General features: G+C 40.8%; 1 protein-coding gene across 7 annotated transcripts in view; it reads left to right on the top strand.

Moving 5' to 3' along the window:
- The window catches only part of KIAA2012 (KIAA2012 ortholog), a 123,717-nt gene that overhangs the window by 43,178 nt on the left and 61,191 nt on the right, over positions 1-19,348 (top strand). For all 7 annotated transcript variants that reach the window (XR_008313633.1, XR_008313635.1, XR_008313638.1 and 4 more), the window contains 3 exons: positions 4,527-4,615; positions 17,545-17,617; positions 17,708-17,863. Coding sequence is in view for 1 of the 7 variants with exons in the window: in XM_053285341.1 (XP_053141316.1) it covers positions 4,527-4,615; positions 17,545-17,617; positions 17,708-17,863 (318 nt within the window). In the remaining 6 variants the exon portion in view is untranslated. The remainder of the gene's footprint in view (positions 1-4,526; positions 4,616-17,544; positions 17,618-17,707; positions 17,864-19,348) is intronic.

Raw genomic sequence — 19,348 nt, forward strand, 5'->3', positions numbered from 1 at the left:
ACCGCCCAGAAGCTTTGGATGGGGCAGTTTAGAAATGTAATAAATAAATAAATAATGCCCTTTTAAAGAACCTATGGTGCAGCCACATTTGGAGTACTATGTACAGTTCTGCTTACCGTATCTTGAGGACATTGTAGAACTGGAAAAGGTGCAAAAGAGGGCAACCAATTTTATTTTTTATTTTTACATTTCGATACCGCCTTTCGTTAAAAGAAAACCCCAAGGCGGTTTACAAAAATTAAAACATACAATAAAAGCAATAAAAACATCAAGCTAAAAACATATAAAACAAGCATAAAAACAAGACAACAGATAACAGATAAAAACACAGAGAAGCCGCAGTAAATATGATCAAGGGCCAATATGATCAAGGGCCTAGAGCACCTTCCTTACGAGGCACAGCTACAACACCTGGGGCTTTTTAGGTTTGTTTTTGTTTGTTTTTTAAAGATGAGTGAGGGAAGACATTATAGAGGTTTATAAAATCATGCATGGTGTGGAGACAGTTGACAGAGAGAAATTTTTCTCCCTCTTATATAACACTAGAATCAGGGATCATCCCATGAAACTGATTGCCAAGAAATGTAGGACTGACAAAAGGAAATATTTTTTCACAAAATGAATAATTAACCTGTGGAATTATCTGCCACAAGATGTGGTGACAGCCACCAACATGGATGGCTTTAAGAAGGGCTTAGATAAATTAGTGGAGGACAGGTCTATCAATAGCTACTAGTCGGTGGCTATAGGCCACCTCCATCCTAGGAGGCAAGATGCCTTTAAATACCAGTTGCAGCAGAGTAACAGCAGGAGAGAGGGCATGTCCTCACTTCTTGCCTGTGGGCTCCCAGAGGCATCTGGTGCGCTACTGTGTGAAACAGGATGCTGGACTAGATAGGCCTTGGGCCTGATCCAGAAGGGCTGTTCTTATGTTAATCAATGAGTGGAAGAAGGGCTTCCCCCTTGCCTGACAATTCTCTCCTGCAAATCTATTCCTGCAATAGAAGCCAAATACAAGATTACATCTGGTTTTGACCAGAATTTTGAAGATCTGGTTCTATATGTTTTTAGCATGGTTCTGTATGAATGGGGGGAAATCCAGCTGTGGAGGCTGCCTATTGGCCAGTGTGAGTGACATCATCAATATACCTCTCAGGACCTAATATTGCAGGTTCTGGAAAGGAAAAGGAAAGGAAAGGAAAGGAAAGGAAAGGAAAGCCTGGCAACCACTCTATTAAACTTTCTATCCAGTTCCTGAAACACACTTGTTGAGATGGATATTCAGAAGATATGATGCACACCTTGGTCAAACCCTGCAAAGTTCCAGAGGTTCATTCAGACTGGCTAGTTCAGTGGACTGAAGAGAAACTTGTGGGGAGATGTGGTATCCCTGCCTCCACTTTGTGCGTATGACTCTAACCCTCAGGGTTGCAAGTATGACTGAATGTACCCTGCTTACCAGTTTTTGGAATGTTTTGTTTTAAACCCATTTTAATTGGCATCACTAGGCCAATTAAATTGTTTTAAAATGTTTTAAAAAACATTTTGTTTTAAAATATTTTGGCATAACTGATTGGACTAAAGGTATTTTGTGATTTCCAGATGAAACATCCTAACAATAACATCTCATTAGTATGTCCTCAACTTTTGACACCATTAGCAACAATAGGATTTTTTTTGGTGAGACTATATGCAGACTTTCCCCTCTCGTTACCATGGTCTCTTTTTAGAAAGGTCGCTCTGCAGTCTGCCACAGTAAAAATAAAATTCATTATGCTTTTTCCCTATTCCATTTTTCAGCTGAATATGCTTCAAGCTTTAATATTCATTAATGAATGTCTTCTAATTTTTCATGCTCTAGAGCATCTACCCTTGAACTCAGTGGCAAACAATTAACATTTAATTAAGTCTTCACAGCGTGGTGTTTGTTCCTCCAAATCCAGTAGTAAGATATTTACACAGAATACTTCTTTCTCAGCTTCTTTCCATTTAATCATGGTTATCTCAATCCACACTCCTGAGGTCTCAAATATTTCCATTCAGATAAACAGTAGCTGGCTAAACAACATAATCCTGAAACCAATAATGCTGACAACATCACTATTTAAACACTTTGTTTTTCAGGTAACTTGTTTGCCAACTTAGAAGACAACAGTGACATTTGACTGAGAATGTGTGCGTCACTTTAGTCATGACAAGATTTGAGATATACTATCTTCTTTCTCAACAACTATCTGTCCATAGCCATTCTGCTTTGTGAAGCCACATCCCTTTAACTTAAATAATTTAAATTATCAGCCCAGTCTTATAGCTGTGCTGTGCAGCAGCTTCAAGCATAAGATCAAGTAGAACCCCACTACAAGCCATATCCTCTCATCCTAGGAATTGGCCTGATGATCCCTGGACAGTGCTATCTTCTTGGAATGGCAGTAGCTCTACAAATCCAGTGTCTTTCCCAACCCTGCTGTAAAATCCCTTTAGTGGGGAAATTATTTATTTATTATTTATTTATTTGATTTATATACCGCCTTTATATACTACTTTATATAAGTTGTTTATATATAATTTCTCTCTTTTTTTAAAGTTTTATTTACATGATGCATTGTTTGTATTTCTTGTATTTTGGTCTATGACCGTAATAAAGTTCTGTTCTGTTCTATACCGACCTTCCAAAAATGGCTCAGGGCGGTTTACATCAAAATAAAAACAAAACAATTAAAATCAAAACTATAAAAACAGCATAAAACCAGTTAACAGTTAAAACATTTAAACAGTTAAAAACCCTGGAAGGCCAGGCCAAACAGATAGGTTTTAAGCGCTCTCCTGAAGGCCAATCATGAGCTCAGATTACAGATTGAAATGTCAGGGAATTGGACCTGGGGCCTTCTGCACAACTTGTATGCTACTACTGAGCTACAACCCCTCCCTTAGGGCAACAAAGGCTATCACACAACCAAATTTTAGGTGAGAGGATTAAGCTTCTGTTAATATTATTGGCCTGAGAAGGCCAAGAATATTAACCAAACCTTGATGAACCCATAATGGATTGTCATCTTTAGGTTGAGGCCTACATTTTCAAGGTCTGTTGCTCTATAGGAGGTTGTAAAAATTTTCCTGAGGTCAGATCGAGGCTATAGCATTTGATTTGGCTTACTTGCTTGAATCAGTTGAATGGTTCTACTTTTTAAAAAAAAATGGTACATGCACTTCTGGTGTGCAGATATGTTCCCTTCTCTGCTGGTGCTGTGCTCTTTCTCCAACTGAGAAACTAATTCCTCCTCAGCTCAGTTCTTTTTGCAAATAATATTTCCAGGGTTGTTTTTTTTAAGGTGCATGCCTTGTGATTGGAGAGATTATTGTTCCTCTCCTGTCTGCAAGTTAGGCAAATGGATAGAGGAGTGTTACCCTCTTTCAAGAGGCCGTCTTGAACCCATTATCACCACGAACCTTTCATCACTAATCTATTTCAAGCTCAGGTTTAAAACGCATAATCCTAAACCTATACCATTATTTCTCCACTAAAGGTGGAATCCACCAGTTTCAGGTTGATGTTACTAATCCTGAACTTCACTCAGTGTTTGAACAGTTGCTGGAAGGGAAGAACACACAATAATCCAATCCAATGGTTGCATACTAAACATGCAGCTATTATTGAGTTGCTGACAGGAATCCAAACTTTTTCCCAGCATTTTCTTAGAACCCCAAACACAACATTTTGTGGCTATGGAAAATGCAGTTTCCCTCCTGCTTCCTCCAGTTGACGTATCTACTGTAGCAGCTTAGCGCAGTATGGATTGTGTTGTGTGATAAACATAAATCTTATTGACTTGTTTCTGTGATATCACCGGCAATAAGCAACTTCTCTATGTTTTTGCTGTTTCATGACTATTGTGTGTCTGAGCACGCGCACACACTTTTATCATTTTAGAGGCTGAGTGTTCCTGCTCTGTACTATGGAAGCTCTGTAGTAGCACTGATGAAGCTGTTTAAAAACAAAGATGGAAGTGAACAATACCAACACTCCCTTCCCTGCAGCAATGCTCTGCCATTTTGTGGGTTTTAAAAAAATGTTTTGTTTTTCTTCTGATTTTTTTCACTCCCTGTTTGGGAAAAGCCCTAAATCTTAGTCTCCAGAGCTGTCAAGTGAACCACTTTGTAAGCATCATGCATTGATTGAACAAACTTTCCTTACATGCTAAAACAAATTTGTAAATGTACTTAATTCATGAAAACAAGGAAAATGTTGCTTCACTTGTGAACTCAGTAATACCTCTGCCTAATTCATGAAAATTAGCTATGATTGAATGTCTCTGCCTAACACATGAAAGGCTTTGCTTATTTGATGATTTAGGTGTTGTTATTCCCCAGAATTAGGTATAGAGTTTGCAATTTGAGACTTAGCATGGTTTATTTGTTCTGTGACTTAATTATACAGAGACCATTGAGACTTCTGGAACTGAGCAATTTTTCAAGTTTTATTAATGTCCCAGTTTTAATTATTTTGATGTTTCTGATTCTCATTTTAGGGGCTGGTGTGATATCCCTCAAACGACGAGTAACTGTTTCCATAAATCCACCTGAGGCCTCCTTTGCAGCTCAAGAACTGGATGAAAAGGTACCATTCATGACACAGTTTTATGGGTTTAATATAAACATGTAGTGGAGCTATTGTACACAAACTATAATGAAGACTAGTATTCATTGCCTATTCAACATCTTTATTGAGGGAGCTGTTTGCCATTGTTTTGGCTAGGTGCTAAGGCACCCCATCAGGAAGTCTGGACGCTCCCACGTACACTCAACATAAGGTTTCCTTGAGCCCCTACAATGGGCCAAAGTGCCTTGTAGTGAGCTCTCTCATCTGGACTAAATGCTGGGTCATCTATATCCTCCTGTCAAGTGGCTACAAGAATTTAATGTGTGATATAGAATATGTGGTGAAATGGCTCATGTTTTGGATTTGGTTGGAGCATTGCACTCCTTCGGTTCCTTTCCCTACCTTTTGCATTGGAGTATAAATTCTCAACTCCCATCCCACCCACCCCAAAACTGTAAAAAACAAAAAACACCACAGGGCAGAAGCAAATCTATACGTCTTCTACTACAGATGTTAAAGTACTTCCCTGTATACTTTTGACATGTCTCTGTTGCTATGTTAGAGGTTTCCTCTGAGCAGTGCTTTTTAATCTCTGCATGTGGGAGAGCACTTTTGCTAACTCCTGCTGCCAGAAATTCTCAGAGCCATTCTAGTAACATATTGTAGTCTGAAGCTATACCAGCATGTTAATCTCATACCCTTCACTGTGGTATTTCACATCCTCCTTTTGACTGCTTTTTACATAATTTGCTGTTGAGGGGAAACTGGGTTCCTATAAGGGTGAAGACAGATGTAACTGGAGAGCAGCAGGCCTGTTCTGGAAGCATTGCCATTGCAGTCAGTATAAATGTACCTTTTGCTCCAGGGTAAATGTTCAACAAAACTGGTTGTGATGCACAAGGCCAGCTCTGTATGGTGCTGACTGGCTAGTACTGATGTTGTTACCAAGACATTTCCCTCCCCAGTCTCTGCAGCAGTTTTGCAACTATTTTAAAATCTTTCCTTTTAAATTAAAAAAAAAAAAGGAGGGGAAAGGAAAAACATGTAAATGAATAAACACACATGTGCTACTAAAAAAAAAAAAAAAGGCAGGGCACACCACTTGAAGCAAGGAAGAAAGAACAAGACTGATAGTTAACCCAGGATATGACTTTAGAATGCAGATCTCTCATGCAAATTGTGAAACCTGGATAAAGCTGAGCTTACATGGTGTCTGTAGAACTTGCGGTGCCAACTCTCTTTCATATAATGTCTGTTTTTACCTTAAGATGCATTTCAATTTAAGACTAAAATAACTCAGAGCTAAAAAAAAAATCATGCAAAGGATGATTTTAAAAAAGAATAATTAAGGACAGTAAATTATTTAAATATGATTAGCATTTAAGCCCACTTTCAGGTCTATCCCTTTGATCCTTATAGTGGCTAGATGGAGAGGACGACAGGGCCACTGTATCTTTAATAGTTGCATAGAAGAGAGAATTCTAGCAAGTGTCACTTTGCATGACAGGAGGCACCTGACAGAATGATCTTTTCCAGACTTCTACTACAGGCACAAGGCATCTGTTCTTATTTGCACAGGGTCCCCTATATATGATAGAGGTGCATTCATTTTACAGTGAAGTCATGGAATACCAAAAACAAAGCTGCGACATCCAAATGACAAAAGAGAACTAGTTGAAAAAGTAGTTTTGAATTACTGGAGTTAAAGACTTGTATGAAACATGTTGTGAAGGTGACAAGAAGCTTTTCACAATAAAATCTCTAGAAACCGTTTACACGGCAAAAGCAATGAAGAAAAGAAAAGATACCTTTTGAGCCCTTCTAGGACACTTAAAAACACACACACACACACACACACGAAACCCAAAACAGCCACTGTGGGGCATGCTATGTTGCACTGAATAGAAACAGTTGCTCTCCCCCCCTGCTAAATATAAGACAGTCATCAGTTTGAAAAGATGCCCTTTGCCCATTTATAAAATCAAATGTTTATAAATCAAGCATGGAGCTAGACTTGAAAATGCATTCCTATAATTACCCAAATGAATATTTAAATAACGTGTGTGGAGAGAGAGAGAGAGAGAGAGAACACGATGGGAGTTTCTACCCTAACTCTGAAGCTAGCATGTCACGTCTGCACAGGACTCATCCCCTGCAGGATCTCACACCTCTCCAGTCTAGCATAGTAGAAATGAGCATCTCACCTGAACTGTCAACATCATATCTCTTGTGGGACGTATTACTTTTAAATCCACTTGAGCTCAGCATGTGCATCAGTCCTAAAGGCTCCCCAGTGCAACAGGGAATCACACCTACTCACTGGTTTATGGGCTGTCATCCTGCCCACATGAAATCACTCTGATTGGAGGGGGAGGTACTCCTTTCAGGTGCTTCTTTCTGAAGTGATGCTTAAAGGTTTTTCCTGTGTTCTTGTGTTATTTTTCCAAGTGCAAGCTGTATCAGTTGTGGCAAAGATGTTACTCTGTAAGTACTCCTACTAGGCTCTTAGACTAAGTGTTAGGCGTTAGTTTGAACTTTAAATGTTATTTTTGTAATACTTGCCTGTTTTTTTCCTTTATCCTCAAAGCCCTGTTCCTGAAGCTTAATAAAATAACTTCTTATAAGAACAGATCTAGTGATGAGTGTGTGGCTTCAGAAACTCTGGGCTTTTCACCTCCCGCATGCCCAACAGCTCATCTAGAAATCTCAATCAAAATACCATGTTGATAGAACACACAAATGCACTGGAAAGATAATAACTAAATAAATGGTATAATCAGTCCATATATTCATATATAGCTGTCAAACATATAGTGCACAAAGGAGGAGCCAGGCTCCTATATGGACCCAGAGAGTATAGTTTCTAATGTTTCTTTGATATGTCCTTGAAGTCTTTGATAATAAGCCTCATGGGTCACTGAAGAAATGAAGAGTTGTGGGTGCACACATTCCAAATCCAGGAAGCAGAGCAGCTGACTAAGATGGATGAATTCCAAGTTCAAAGCCTTGAACAGCTGACTGAGGTGGATATATTCTAATTTCCAGAGTTCCAGAATAGAACTTATATTCAAGTTTCCAGAGTTCCAGAATAGTCCTTGAAAACTGCCTAGGTACCAGGTTTTTTCACCAAAGCTTCCTCACAAAGGACTATGAAAATAAAAGCACAACACGGTCTGCTACAATAGGGATAAACATCATACTGCAGTATCTTTAGAGTGCACAATAACATGGTGCCTAATTAACAATGAATTCCATACTCCCATAGTATAGTTTACACTTACCTGAAGGTAATGCTTCAAAACTTTCCTCAAGGTTGAAACCTTATTTTTACTGAATGCTACTGCATAGACTTCTTATATTCAGCTGCCCATAAGGGCTTAACCAGCTACCTCTTAATATGCACCAGGTGGGAGTATAACATACTAAGTGGAGGAGCAATAAAGCTCTCAACACTAAATCCATGCAAGGAAATGTTTAAAGAGAAATTGTTAAATGTTATTTTCTCAAACGTATCATGAGCTATTCAGCTGTAATTCTACTCAGGGGACATCATATGAAATCACATCCATTATCAATTTTAGACAAATCAAAAAGCCAAAATGGCAAAGATTTTTTGAAATTTTTTTGAAAATTAAGAACATCACATATACCATCATCCATTTCCAAAGTACAGTCATAACATTGAATATAGAATACAGAATACAATAGCTGACATAGATACCTGCAAAGTATCTTCTAAAAAGCAAGACAAGTCCAGTTGAGTGTTTAAACCTCCCATTCCCATGGATTTAAACTTGTGTATAAATTCTGCTTCTTTTTGTAATAGAATTTTCCGTACATCATCCCTTTCCAATGATTCAGATCTGTATTTAAATAGGATGCAGACTTTAAGATCTTCTGGGAAATGGCCCTTACTCATGAAGTGAGAAGTCAAGGGAGCTTCTAGAATGCAGTTTTTCAGTCTAGATAGATGCTCCAGTATTCTGGTGCTCATGCCAATGTGAATGGCAGGACAAGGACATAGAATTAAATATACAATATTCCTAGTGCTGCAATTACCAAAACATCCCAATGGTAGGAATAAACACCTGCTTATCACCAATCATAAGGTTACATATCCTGCAATGAGGGGGCTACAGGTAAAAAGAATTTTAATTTAATATGATATAAGTCACTGTACACATATACAGTTTGGCACTATGTACAGAGAAACAGGGTTTGTGAATACTGAGGATTGTATTCATTTGCTCTTACTTTGCTTCTTGTGATAAGTGAGTTAAATGTGATGTCTTAATAATAAGGCTATTAATGGTGAGTTTGTCTTTGAATCAGTGTGAAATCCTTAATATTAAGGCCCACTGGGAGTTTCTTGCTCTCTTTCTCTCATTTTAACTGTCTTTCTGAAAGACTAGAATATATTCCAAGCAGTGACACAGTTTACTCTGCATATCCTTTAATTATTTTCAGAATATGTGGGAAAAGTCAAATTCTCCATTTATTTTTAAAACTTATGTAATAGTGATGCTACAGTGCATAGTATAAAATTAGACAGGCACTTCTGTTTAGTTTTCCAAGTACACCTCCACATAATATTTGGGTATTTCATGAGCCCCAGCATACTGAAATTTGTAGTTTTCCAGCATTTTTTGGTCTGGCTATGTCTACTGCGAAATAGTTTTTGAAATATTAAAAGATTAACAAGCTTGACTTGTATTTTTCAGCTGATATTATGGTAAAGTTATGTGAAAGATGGGTGTCAGATGTTTTGACAGGGGGCGCAATTTCAGTGCTTGCCCTAGGTGCTATTTTCTCTAGATACGCCTCAGGCAGCAACCTATCCATGCTCCCTCTTACCAGCAAGAGCTGACTGGAAATGGTGAGGGGCACATGAAGAGGAGGAGGAGGAGGAGGAGTGTGCTCCCCTTGCCATTCCCAGTCGGCTCTTGCTGATAAGAGGGTGGACAGGTTGCTGCTTCTCTCTCTCGCAATAAATATTTATCGTTTATTTATGATAGATAGATAGATAGAACAACAACAACCGATCCGCCCACTCACTGGCAGGAGCCAGCACAAGGCGGGCAGTGGAGGCAGGAGGTTGGGGAGGAGGAGGAGAGGGGGAAGGCAAAGGTGGCACAGAGGGGCAGGGTCTCTCCAAAATGCTGAAGTATCACACGCAACTCTTTCCAACACTCTCCTAAAGTGCATTTTTTAGGATGCATATACTTCACATTAAGCACAATTCATCAAGAAACAAGCTGAATAATGCCACTGAACGGCATTATGAACAGCACTATAAATGGCACTGTACTGAAGTCACTGTAAATCTCTCCTACATACGAACTCCCCCCTACCCTAAGGGTAGTGAAGCAGGAGTAAATCACCATTAGGAAACAAAAAACCGGGTTAAAATATAGTACACATTATGGTGCAACATAAGACCTGCTAAGTGAGCAGGTAAGATTTACAGTCGTTCTCACCGATTTACAGACATTATTGGTGCTTTAAGGTGGCAGAGTTAGGCACTTTTCAAGGCCCCAAAGTTGATCAGGGACCAACTGAGCAAAAAAATATGTTACTTCCACTTTGTAAGGAGTATCTGGGAAGGATGAGACTCTTACAAAATGAAATGCACCTCAGAAAACTCTGGGGGGTCCTCTCTTCATTTGCTTGCTCCACAGTCATACATTACTTTCCAGTTGAAGGGGCCTACTGGAGCTTTCCCAGACAGGAGACTTTATCATGGATTTCTGCGAGGCTTTACTGAGAGTTCAAAGTTGCCCCAAAAAACTGATGCAAAAAGTGGATTTTTATATCCTGGATATAAATTGGGCTACACTCTAATGCGCAGTGAAAAATCTGAAGCGTATGCAAATAGCTCACAGGGACTTCATGATAAATTTTCTGCCTGATTGCTCGCCTGATAGCTTGCAGGGACCTCAGGGTAAATTTGGCCAGTATGTGAATGAGCACCCTCCATTTCAGAGGAGAACTAAACTCCAGGTATGAAAAACTTCCTGATGATCTTTTTGCCTTGAAACTGCTGTGTTTGGCACCAAAATAACTTTATTATAAAAAACAAAACAAAAAACACCAGATATTGAAGATGTATAGAAAGGAACATGCCACTGAAAAAAATCAGTGTTGATGTATTATATTTTCCAAGGGACAGATTCCTATTTCCCTTCCTAAAGAGCCCTGTCAATGGGGTATCTTTTGGAATAATCCATTTGGGGTTGGAAAGAGAATTAAAGCTAAAAAGAAAAAAGCATGAAGATAAAAAGGAAAGTTAAAAAAGAATGAGACAGACAAGAAGATAAGCTCCAATACTGAGATTCCTTTCTCCTCTTTTGAATGAAATGGTTTCCCACTGTGAGGATTATTAATATTTATGAATGCATGTTTGCATATTAATAAATGCACAGAGTATATGAAGTTCAGGAACCTTGATTCTAATAGTTTCATAGCATAATGCCTAAAAGGGTGAGCTATAAGCCAGGAAGCCCTCTGTTCAAATCTTACCTTAGCCATGAAAACATTATATGACTTTAGGCAAACTACTATTCTCTCTATATGTTATGTAAATGGAAAGTTGTTATTTTTTTTAGTGTGGCTTGGATCCCTAAAGATTCAGGAATCTGGATTTTCAGGAATGATTGGTGAGCTTTATTGCTAAGAAGCACCTGAGCTCTTAATACAAGTGATCACTTTGGGCAATGCATTAATCTGGGAAAAATAATTTTAAAAGCATTTGGTCTTATGGTTTTGACTGCTGGCTGACATTCCCACGACAGGCGAACCTCACTATTTGCAGACCTGACACCTACAGTTCCGCATACAGTTCCAGGTGGTCAAGGATGACATCATCACAAACTATGCCATTGAGGTGCCCCTGTGAGTCACTCACTACAACTGTACTTAATTTGGTTCAAATTGGTTAGACGACTCACACGTTAGTCCACTTGTGCCTCAACAGTTGATTGGGATGGATGACATCATCACCACTGAGGTGTCTCTGTGCCTTTGAGGTGTCCCTGTGTGTCACTTACTACAGCTGTATCTAATTTGGTTCAGATCAGCTAGACAGTCCATAGGTTAGCCCACTTGTTCCTCAAAGGTTCATGCATCCACCATCTTGAATTTGGGTGGATGACATCATCACAAACTATGCTATTGACATGTCCCTACAACTGTACACAGTTTGGTTCATATTGCTCTAGGCACTGTGAAGTTGATGGGGGGAGTGGACACACAAACATGGAATGCAAGGTGATCTCATAAGTCTACTGGAAAGTAGGCTAAAAAGAGGAGAAAAGTAGTGGGAGGGGGGTTTGAAAATGAGGTTGCATAGAGACCTGGGTAGGAGAGGGGACAAAAGGGAGAGAGAACAGTTCTTAAGGTGCAGAGAAAGCATTGCAAGTGCTATTGGGTGAAGGTTAAAATTACAGCAATAATAGGATGCAATGTGATTAAACAAACAAACAAACAAATGGCAGGAGGGGGGAATAGAACATAACCACTGCATGGAATTTCCTGCATAAAGTAGATACACAGATGTTATTTACATCTCTCGGAGCCGGGCATGTCTGTAGGATTTAGTATTTTAGGAAGTAATCTGTGCACAGATAAAAGGCAAGTATGTTCAAACAAGGAAGAATTATACAGCAATCTATATAAGCAGACAAAGAAAATCACATATGAAACAATATACTTTGCAAGGCATTGTTAACCTGGTCAGAGGTGTTTATCATGTTCAATGAGCCCCTTCTCATAATTACATGGGAGGGCTACCGGGTAGTCAGCGGGGAAGGGTGCTAAAACTTGCCTTCCCCGTAAATGATTTCTCCGTCCTTGCCGGGTATGCTGATTGTGTGCCCAGATGGTCACTGGTTTTCCCAGGCAGCGCATAGGCTTGGGGGCCAGGATGCGTTGTCACAGCACCCAGAAATCCCATAATCCCTGCCCCCCCTCGGTGCTGGCTGGGAGCCTGCTCTTGTGTTGGCACTGTGTGGTACCAACAAACGTGCAGCCCAAGTTAAGGGTGTGCTCATGCCTTTGACCCTGGCTAAGAGGCGGACCCCCTAAGTGGGTTTGCCACTGTGCCTCCAGTAGGAGCCGCATGATTCAAGTACTACATCGTACTTGAACCATGCGGTACTTGATGATTCCATGCAGTATTTGAATCAATTGGTACTTGACGATTCCTCCGTACCATGGAATCCTTGATGAATCCATGATACGGAGGAATAATCAAGTAGTGCATGGTTCAAGTACCGCATGGCGGCTTGGCTGCCTTAGCCCAGTCTTGGCTGCATATGAGAACAGCCTCATTGTGTATATATAATGAATAACTGCAAATGTACATAGTTCATGCAGATCTTATTTTTTGCCACAATCTTAAAGATAATTTTATATTTTGAATTATTTGATTTATACAAATGATTCACCAAGGACTGAAGCCTTAGGATATAACTCCATTTTAGAAAATAATTCTTCTACATGGGGCTTTTTGCAGTCTCAAAAAGCTTTACAAAAAACAATAGGGTATGTCTACTCTACACTATAGACTAAAACCAAATTAAACAACCTCAAACCTATTCAGTGGAACAAGATCCCAACCAAAAAGTGTTGGGTACTATGGTTTTGAATAGGGGGCTAGTAATCTATACTACCCATTTCTAGACTTTCACAAAACTATAGTTTCAGTTACCCTTACAGGAAAGATATAACAAATCACACTCAAATTAGTTAATTCTTTAACCTTTTATATAGTTTAATTTCATTATATTCAGTTTGTTTATGTATTGCCGAATTCTGGCAGCTCAGTGAATGTTATACATTTTTATATATTTGTGATATTTCATTCCTCATTTTGTACATTTTTATTGTTGGGATTTTTCCATAGACATTGTCCCAGTTATTTGTATGGGGCAAGCTTCTTTAATTTGAATGTATCTATGTACTGGCTTGGAAGTTGAGTCACATAGGGGTGTGCACAAAACCGCTTTTCCTGGCTCGGTTTGAATCCAAACCATATTTGAACAGGGCTGGACAAGTTTGGTTTTGCCCCCCTCCAGACCGGGACCAGTTCAGTTTGAATTCGAACTGGTTCAGGCCCAGTTTGGAGTCTTACCAGCAAAGGAGAATCTGGTGAGGATTCCGCTTTACTGGTAAAGGGGCAGAGGAAGTGGGGGGCTTCTGTCAGTGTTTTTAAAAGTACCCCAAATTAAGGGAAAGTATTAACTAAGGGCACTGGCGGTGGCTGCGGCAACCGCGGGGGGTGGGGGCAGTGGCAGCTCCCCTGACACCCTTTCCCGGCCTCCCTCCCAGTCTCCAGGGCAGGCTCGGGCCCAATTCTGGCCTTCTTTGACCCATTTCATGCCTCTGTGTATGCATCGAGGTAATTTTTTTGCCCTCTGCACATGCGCACTGGCTATTTGCATGAGCCAAATCACACCAATGGCCAGTACGCATGCACAGAGGTCAAAGAAATGGCCTCCACTCACACATGGAGGCTTGAAAGGGGCTGAGCCCGAACCGGGCCCGACCCAACCCTGGAGACTGGGGGAAGGCTGGTACCAGTGCCCTTAGTGAGTACTTTCCCTTAAATGTTGGTACTTTTAAAAACACTGACAGAAGCCCCCCACTCATGCTTCCCCTTTACCGGTAAAGGGGAATCCTCACCACATTCCCTTTTGCCAGTAGGGCTCTAAACCAGGCCTGAACCGGCCCAATCAGTTTGGTTCAGACCCAAACCAAACAGGGTCTGGTTCGGTTCAAGGCCAATCCACTCAAACCGAACCAGTTTAAATGCAAACTGGCTCAAATTCGAACCGATTCGTACATCCCTCACAGTGTTGGTTTGTCTGCTTTTTACTTCCTGTCCTGTATTAAAACTAAGAGGTTCTCCCTCTCTCTGCATAAGAGACTGTTAGCCTGTTTATTGTTTTCTTAGCCTGTGTTTAGCTAGTAATAAATATCAAACTCTTCTTTCTCAGTTAGTTGGCTTCTTGTTCAATTATTTATAGAGGATAAGTAATTATCTGCAACCTTTATTAAAACTTAATTTAAAAAAAAAAAACTGGTTTCCATTTGTAGTATAGATCAGAGTCATGATCTCAGGAGCAGAACAGCTAAATTCCAGGCTTTACATTTCTCTCGTCAATTTCCTCTGGAGATTAATGAGATCCTTTTCTGTGCCCTGTGGGCCTTTGTTTTCTTCTTACAACCATGCAAGAAAGCACCTTTCTTCCTTGTCCATAAATCAAACCAACAAAGCAAGAACTGAAGGAGAAGTCTGCAAGAAAAGTCTGTTTTAGGAAAGATGAAGCTGACCAGCAAATGTTTTCCTTCTTAGTTTCTCTTGAGGAGGATTCAACAGAGGAGGATTCAACCCTGAAGTCATGAATGCAGGAGCATCACAATGGCCACTGCTCCCAGACATTTCTTTCCTCACTTTTTAATGTCTTCCCTTGTCTAATCTATCAGTACTTCATTTGCTCATTTTCTTTTCACTACAGCTGATTACCTGAGGGAGAAAGTGTTATGAAAGAATGGCAGAACAAGAGCTGAGAAACAGCCTAGAGTTCTGTGCTCAGGACTGGGAGCTGACAACTCTTCAGATCTAATCAGGCACAGATCTCCCCGCAATGCCCAACTAGATAAGCTTGTTGTAGGGAACATTCAGAATGGGATGATTTCTCCCAGTCCTCTTGGCAATGACTTCCTGAAACAACACAAGCAAAATGGGGGCACTAGAAAACCTGACTGAATTAGAATTCAGGTCTCTCAGTAAGGAAATTAGACTGGTGCTTTGTGCACTGTGTCCATCGATTGATTGATTTCAAGTGGGCTTAAGCATACCTGTGTTGTATTGTGGGTCTTGCGCATGCGTTTATGTGGACATTTCTTTACAGCTTTTAGAAACTCTGCCCTTTCCACTATGCCTTTCTTCTTTCACTTGATCTACTGTTTTCTTATACATTTTCTAGCCTCTTCCAAAAGCTCAGACAGAGTATTTGATTTTTGAACTCTGCCATGGCAGTGCATCACTAAATTAAATAACACAGGGACAAACTGTTGAGCCTGCAGCCAGGGGCACACCTAGGTCCAAAAGCAGCCCGGACCTGAAGGGCTTTGGAGGCTCCCTGCCCCACCGCAAGGCCAAACTTAATTTTTAAAAAAAATTCCTGCAGCCACCCTGCTGCTGCTCCTGTTTCTGGAGAGAGGGGCTCCAAATGATCGGGAGGCTCCCCAGAGCCCCATCGCTGCCCCACGCCCATCCCACCGCTGCCCCATGCCTGCCACCACCCCACTGCTGCACCGCTGCCTCACACCGTTCTTTGCCATCTTCACCCCCAGGGGTGGGGGGTAAGTGGTGAGTGGAGCAGGCCTTCCCTCCACAACAGTGGCCTGTCTGGCGAGCGCACCTGCACAGTGTGAATAGGGAATGTCACATGCTGTGATGTCACTGGCATGCAACGTTCCCTATCCACACTGTGCAGGCACACCTGCCGGATAAGACTACCACGGCGGGGGGAGGCCTACTTCGCTCACTCCCCACTCCCCAGTGGTGAAGATGGCAAATATCAGTGTGGGGCAGCGGGGTTCTGGGAGGCCCCCTGGGAGGCTCATTCAGAGCCCCCCCCAACAGACCACAGGCCTGGTCCCCCAGGTCTGTGGCTAAATCCATCTCTGCCTGCAGCTCCATGTATGTCTGGCTGCTGACAAAGCCCAGTCTCCTTCCAGAGATCATGCATACTGGTAAACACAGGGGTGTCTTCAGTGCAGGGCATGCAGGGCAACTGCCTGGACCGTGCTCTTTTAACCCACATAAAAATTGCCTGGAAGTGGCCCTCCGCATTGGCTGGTTTGCCCCAGGCCCTGCAGCACAGGGTAAACACAGCAGGGACAGCACAGGGTGATTAAAGTAGGATACCTCATGGTTTAAGCAGTTTATATATCAATATTGAGATTTTCATGGGGTTCTTTTATGTACTACTTACCCTTTCTTTGAACCCGTAAAAGGTTTTAATTTATCTAAAATCTGATATTTCTGCCATACATGCACTCCCATGGAGCATGTTGTAAGAACTTAGACTTTGTTGGGAATCACACATTGACACCAAACCAAACTAACGAGAAACCGATATCATCAAACTAACTTCAGGTCTAAGGCTGCCTATCTTCTCTTCATGTTGGTTTGGTGCAGTGCCAGTCTGAGATTTCCAACAAAGTTTGAGTTCTCATCACTCTCTGTGGGAATACAGACTGGGAGGGAATCTCAAATTCCCAGTAAACTAACATTTGATTGATCATAAGAACCCATCCATAGAGCATCGAGCACAACCATTGTGCTCGATACTCTATGGATGGGTTCTCATGAACAATGGTTGTGCCAGCCTTGTGGCATAGTTCTGGATTAATGCAGATTATCATAGTAAGATGCTTCAGTTTAAAAAAGATAGGGCTAGGAGATGTGTTATTCAAATATATAAGCAAGAACTGGTTGGAAACTTGTTCAGAGGATAACCTTTGGTAACAGAATTGAGGGTACATGCAATGAAATTAACATGTTGTACAGTGTGGGGGGAAACCTTTGTTTGACATGTGAAACTCTGTTCCACAAAACATAACAAAGGGCAGTTGTGTAAATGGAAGGACTCTTTAATAAAATATCAACATTTATTAGGTAAAGAGCTTAGTTTATCTATCCCAGTTCTTATGGCGACCCTAACTTCTAGATCCTGGAAGTGATGGGATTAAATGGATTGTTCTATTAGTATCTATGGTATTACAGTATGTGCTTCAAGTATCTAGATCTAGGTACCACTGGATGCAAGATTACGTCTGCCCCAATAAACAAGTATTAAAGAGATTGAAGGTTGCCATAATTCATATTTGTAAAAATTGTCAGATCTTATAACTAAAGGTTACTTCTCTTTTTAAAGGAAATCCCCAAAACACAAGTTGGCGAAGTACAAGGGAACAAGAAAGCCCTAGAAAATGAACAAAGAATCATGGGTAAATTTATCTGGGTTTTATCAGCTAGAGTTGATGCTTGCTCTGTGAACAAGAACTATAGCTAATGCATCTTTCATTTTTGTGTACTAGGCAATGCAAGCACTGAATTCAGACAGAAAACTCAGCAAAGTCAAGGTGGCCTCTGTGGAAACAGCCACCTGCTGCAGAGTAAGCAGAAAAAGGGGCACTCCAGGTTGCCACAAACACAAAGCACAAAGCGGAGGGATGGTGATGACGCTAAACAAGGTATTAATTTATAGGTAATCATTTACTTTAACACTAAGTGCATATCTGCACCAGTTATTTTGGGATGAAATTTATTTGAGTGTACGCAGTATGTTCTGCACTGTCTATGACGATTCTGCAATCATTGGCTGAGAAGATTCTGTTTCATGGCAGAAAATTACAAAATCTTCAGGAAGTGAAACACTCCTTGGACCATCATTCCACACCCATGTGAAGGAATCTACCCTTTGCCTTCATAAAAAAGTTCAACGTCATCCATACTAATTCAAGATGGCAGGCACATAAACATTTGAGGCACAAGTGGGCTAACTTGTGAACTGCCTAATCAGTTATGACCAAATCTGCTACAGCTGTAGGGACACATAGGGATGCCTCAGTGGTGTAGTTTGTGATGATGTCATCATAAACTACACCACTGTAGTAGTACTACACAGTGGTGTAGTTTGTGATGATTTCCATCCCAGTTCAAGATGGTGGATGCGTGAACATTTGAAGTGCAAGTGGGTTAACTTGTGAACTATCTAGCCGATTTGAACCAAATTTGGTATGGTTGTAGCGAGTGACATATAGGGACATTTCACTGGTGTAGTTTGTAATGATGTCATCAACCCCGATCCAAGATGGCGGATGTGTGAACATTTGAGGCACAAGAGGACTAACTTGTGGACCACCTAACCAAATTGAAGCAAATTTGGTACAATTGCAGTGAGTGATACACAGGGAGACCTCAGGGACACATGAATGTTTGGTGCATGTGGGAACCGCTTTGGACCAAATTTGGTACAGTTGTAGGGGAACACATAGGGACACCTCAAACACATCATTTGTAATGATGTCATCCACCCCAATTCAAGACGGCTAATGTATGAACGTTTGAGGCACAAGTGGGCTAACTTGTGAACCGCCAACCAATCTGAACCAAATTTAGTTCAGTTGTAGGGATAGTGAAAGGAAGGTAGGTAGATTAGTTCTTATTAGAACAACTTGTTTTTCTTCCTAATGCATTCTGGCCCAAATCACTGTTCCCTCTAACAGGGATTTCCAGATGTTGTTGACTACAACTCCCATAATCCCCAGCCAAAGGCCATTGCAGCTGGGGATGCTGGGAGTTGTAGTGAACAACATCTGGAAATCCCTGTTAGAGGGAATAGTGGCCCAGACCTGAGGGTTTGTGGTGAAATGTATATATATGGAGAGGATGTGTATTTTACAGAGGGCAGGGGATATATGCTCATTAGATCCAGGGTCCAAAATTAGCTAGCTGCACCACTGCTGAGACCAAATTTACTACTTACTGTACAGTTAGTATGAATACTGCTTGTATGTCATTCCTTATATCTCCATTAAGTAAAAAGCGTAGAGACTTGCTTCTCCTTATTTTTAAAAGATCAGCGCTAAATAGATGGAAGGGTCCTGAAAGATCCCTAATTGGACCAGATTCTTGCCGATTAGGAAAGATCCCTAATTGGACCAGATTCTTGCAGT

The sequence above is a fragment of the Hemicordylus capensis genome, chromosome 1 (assembly GCF_027244095.1).
Source record: "Hemicordylus capensis ecotype Gifberg chromosome 1, rHemCap1.1.pri, whole genome shotgun sequence".
Taxonomy (NCBI): Eukaryota; Metazoa; Chordata; class Lepidosauria; order Squamata; family Cordylidae; genus Hemicordylus; species Hemicordylus capensis.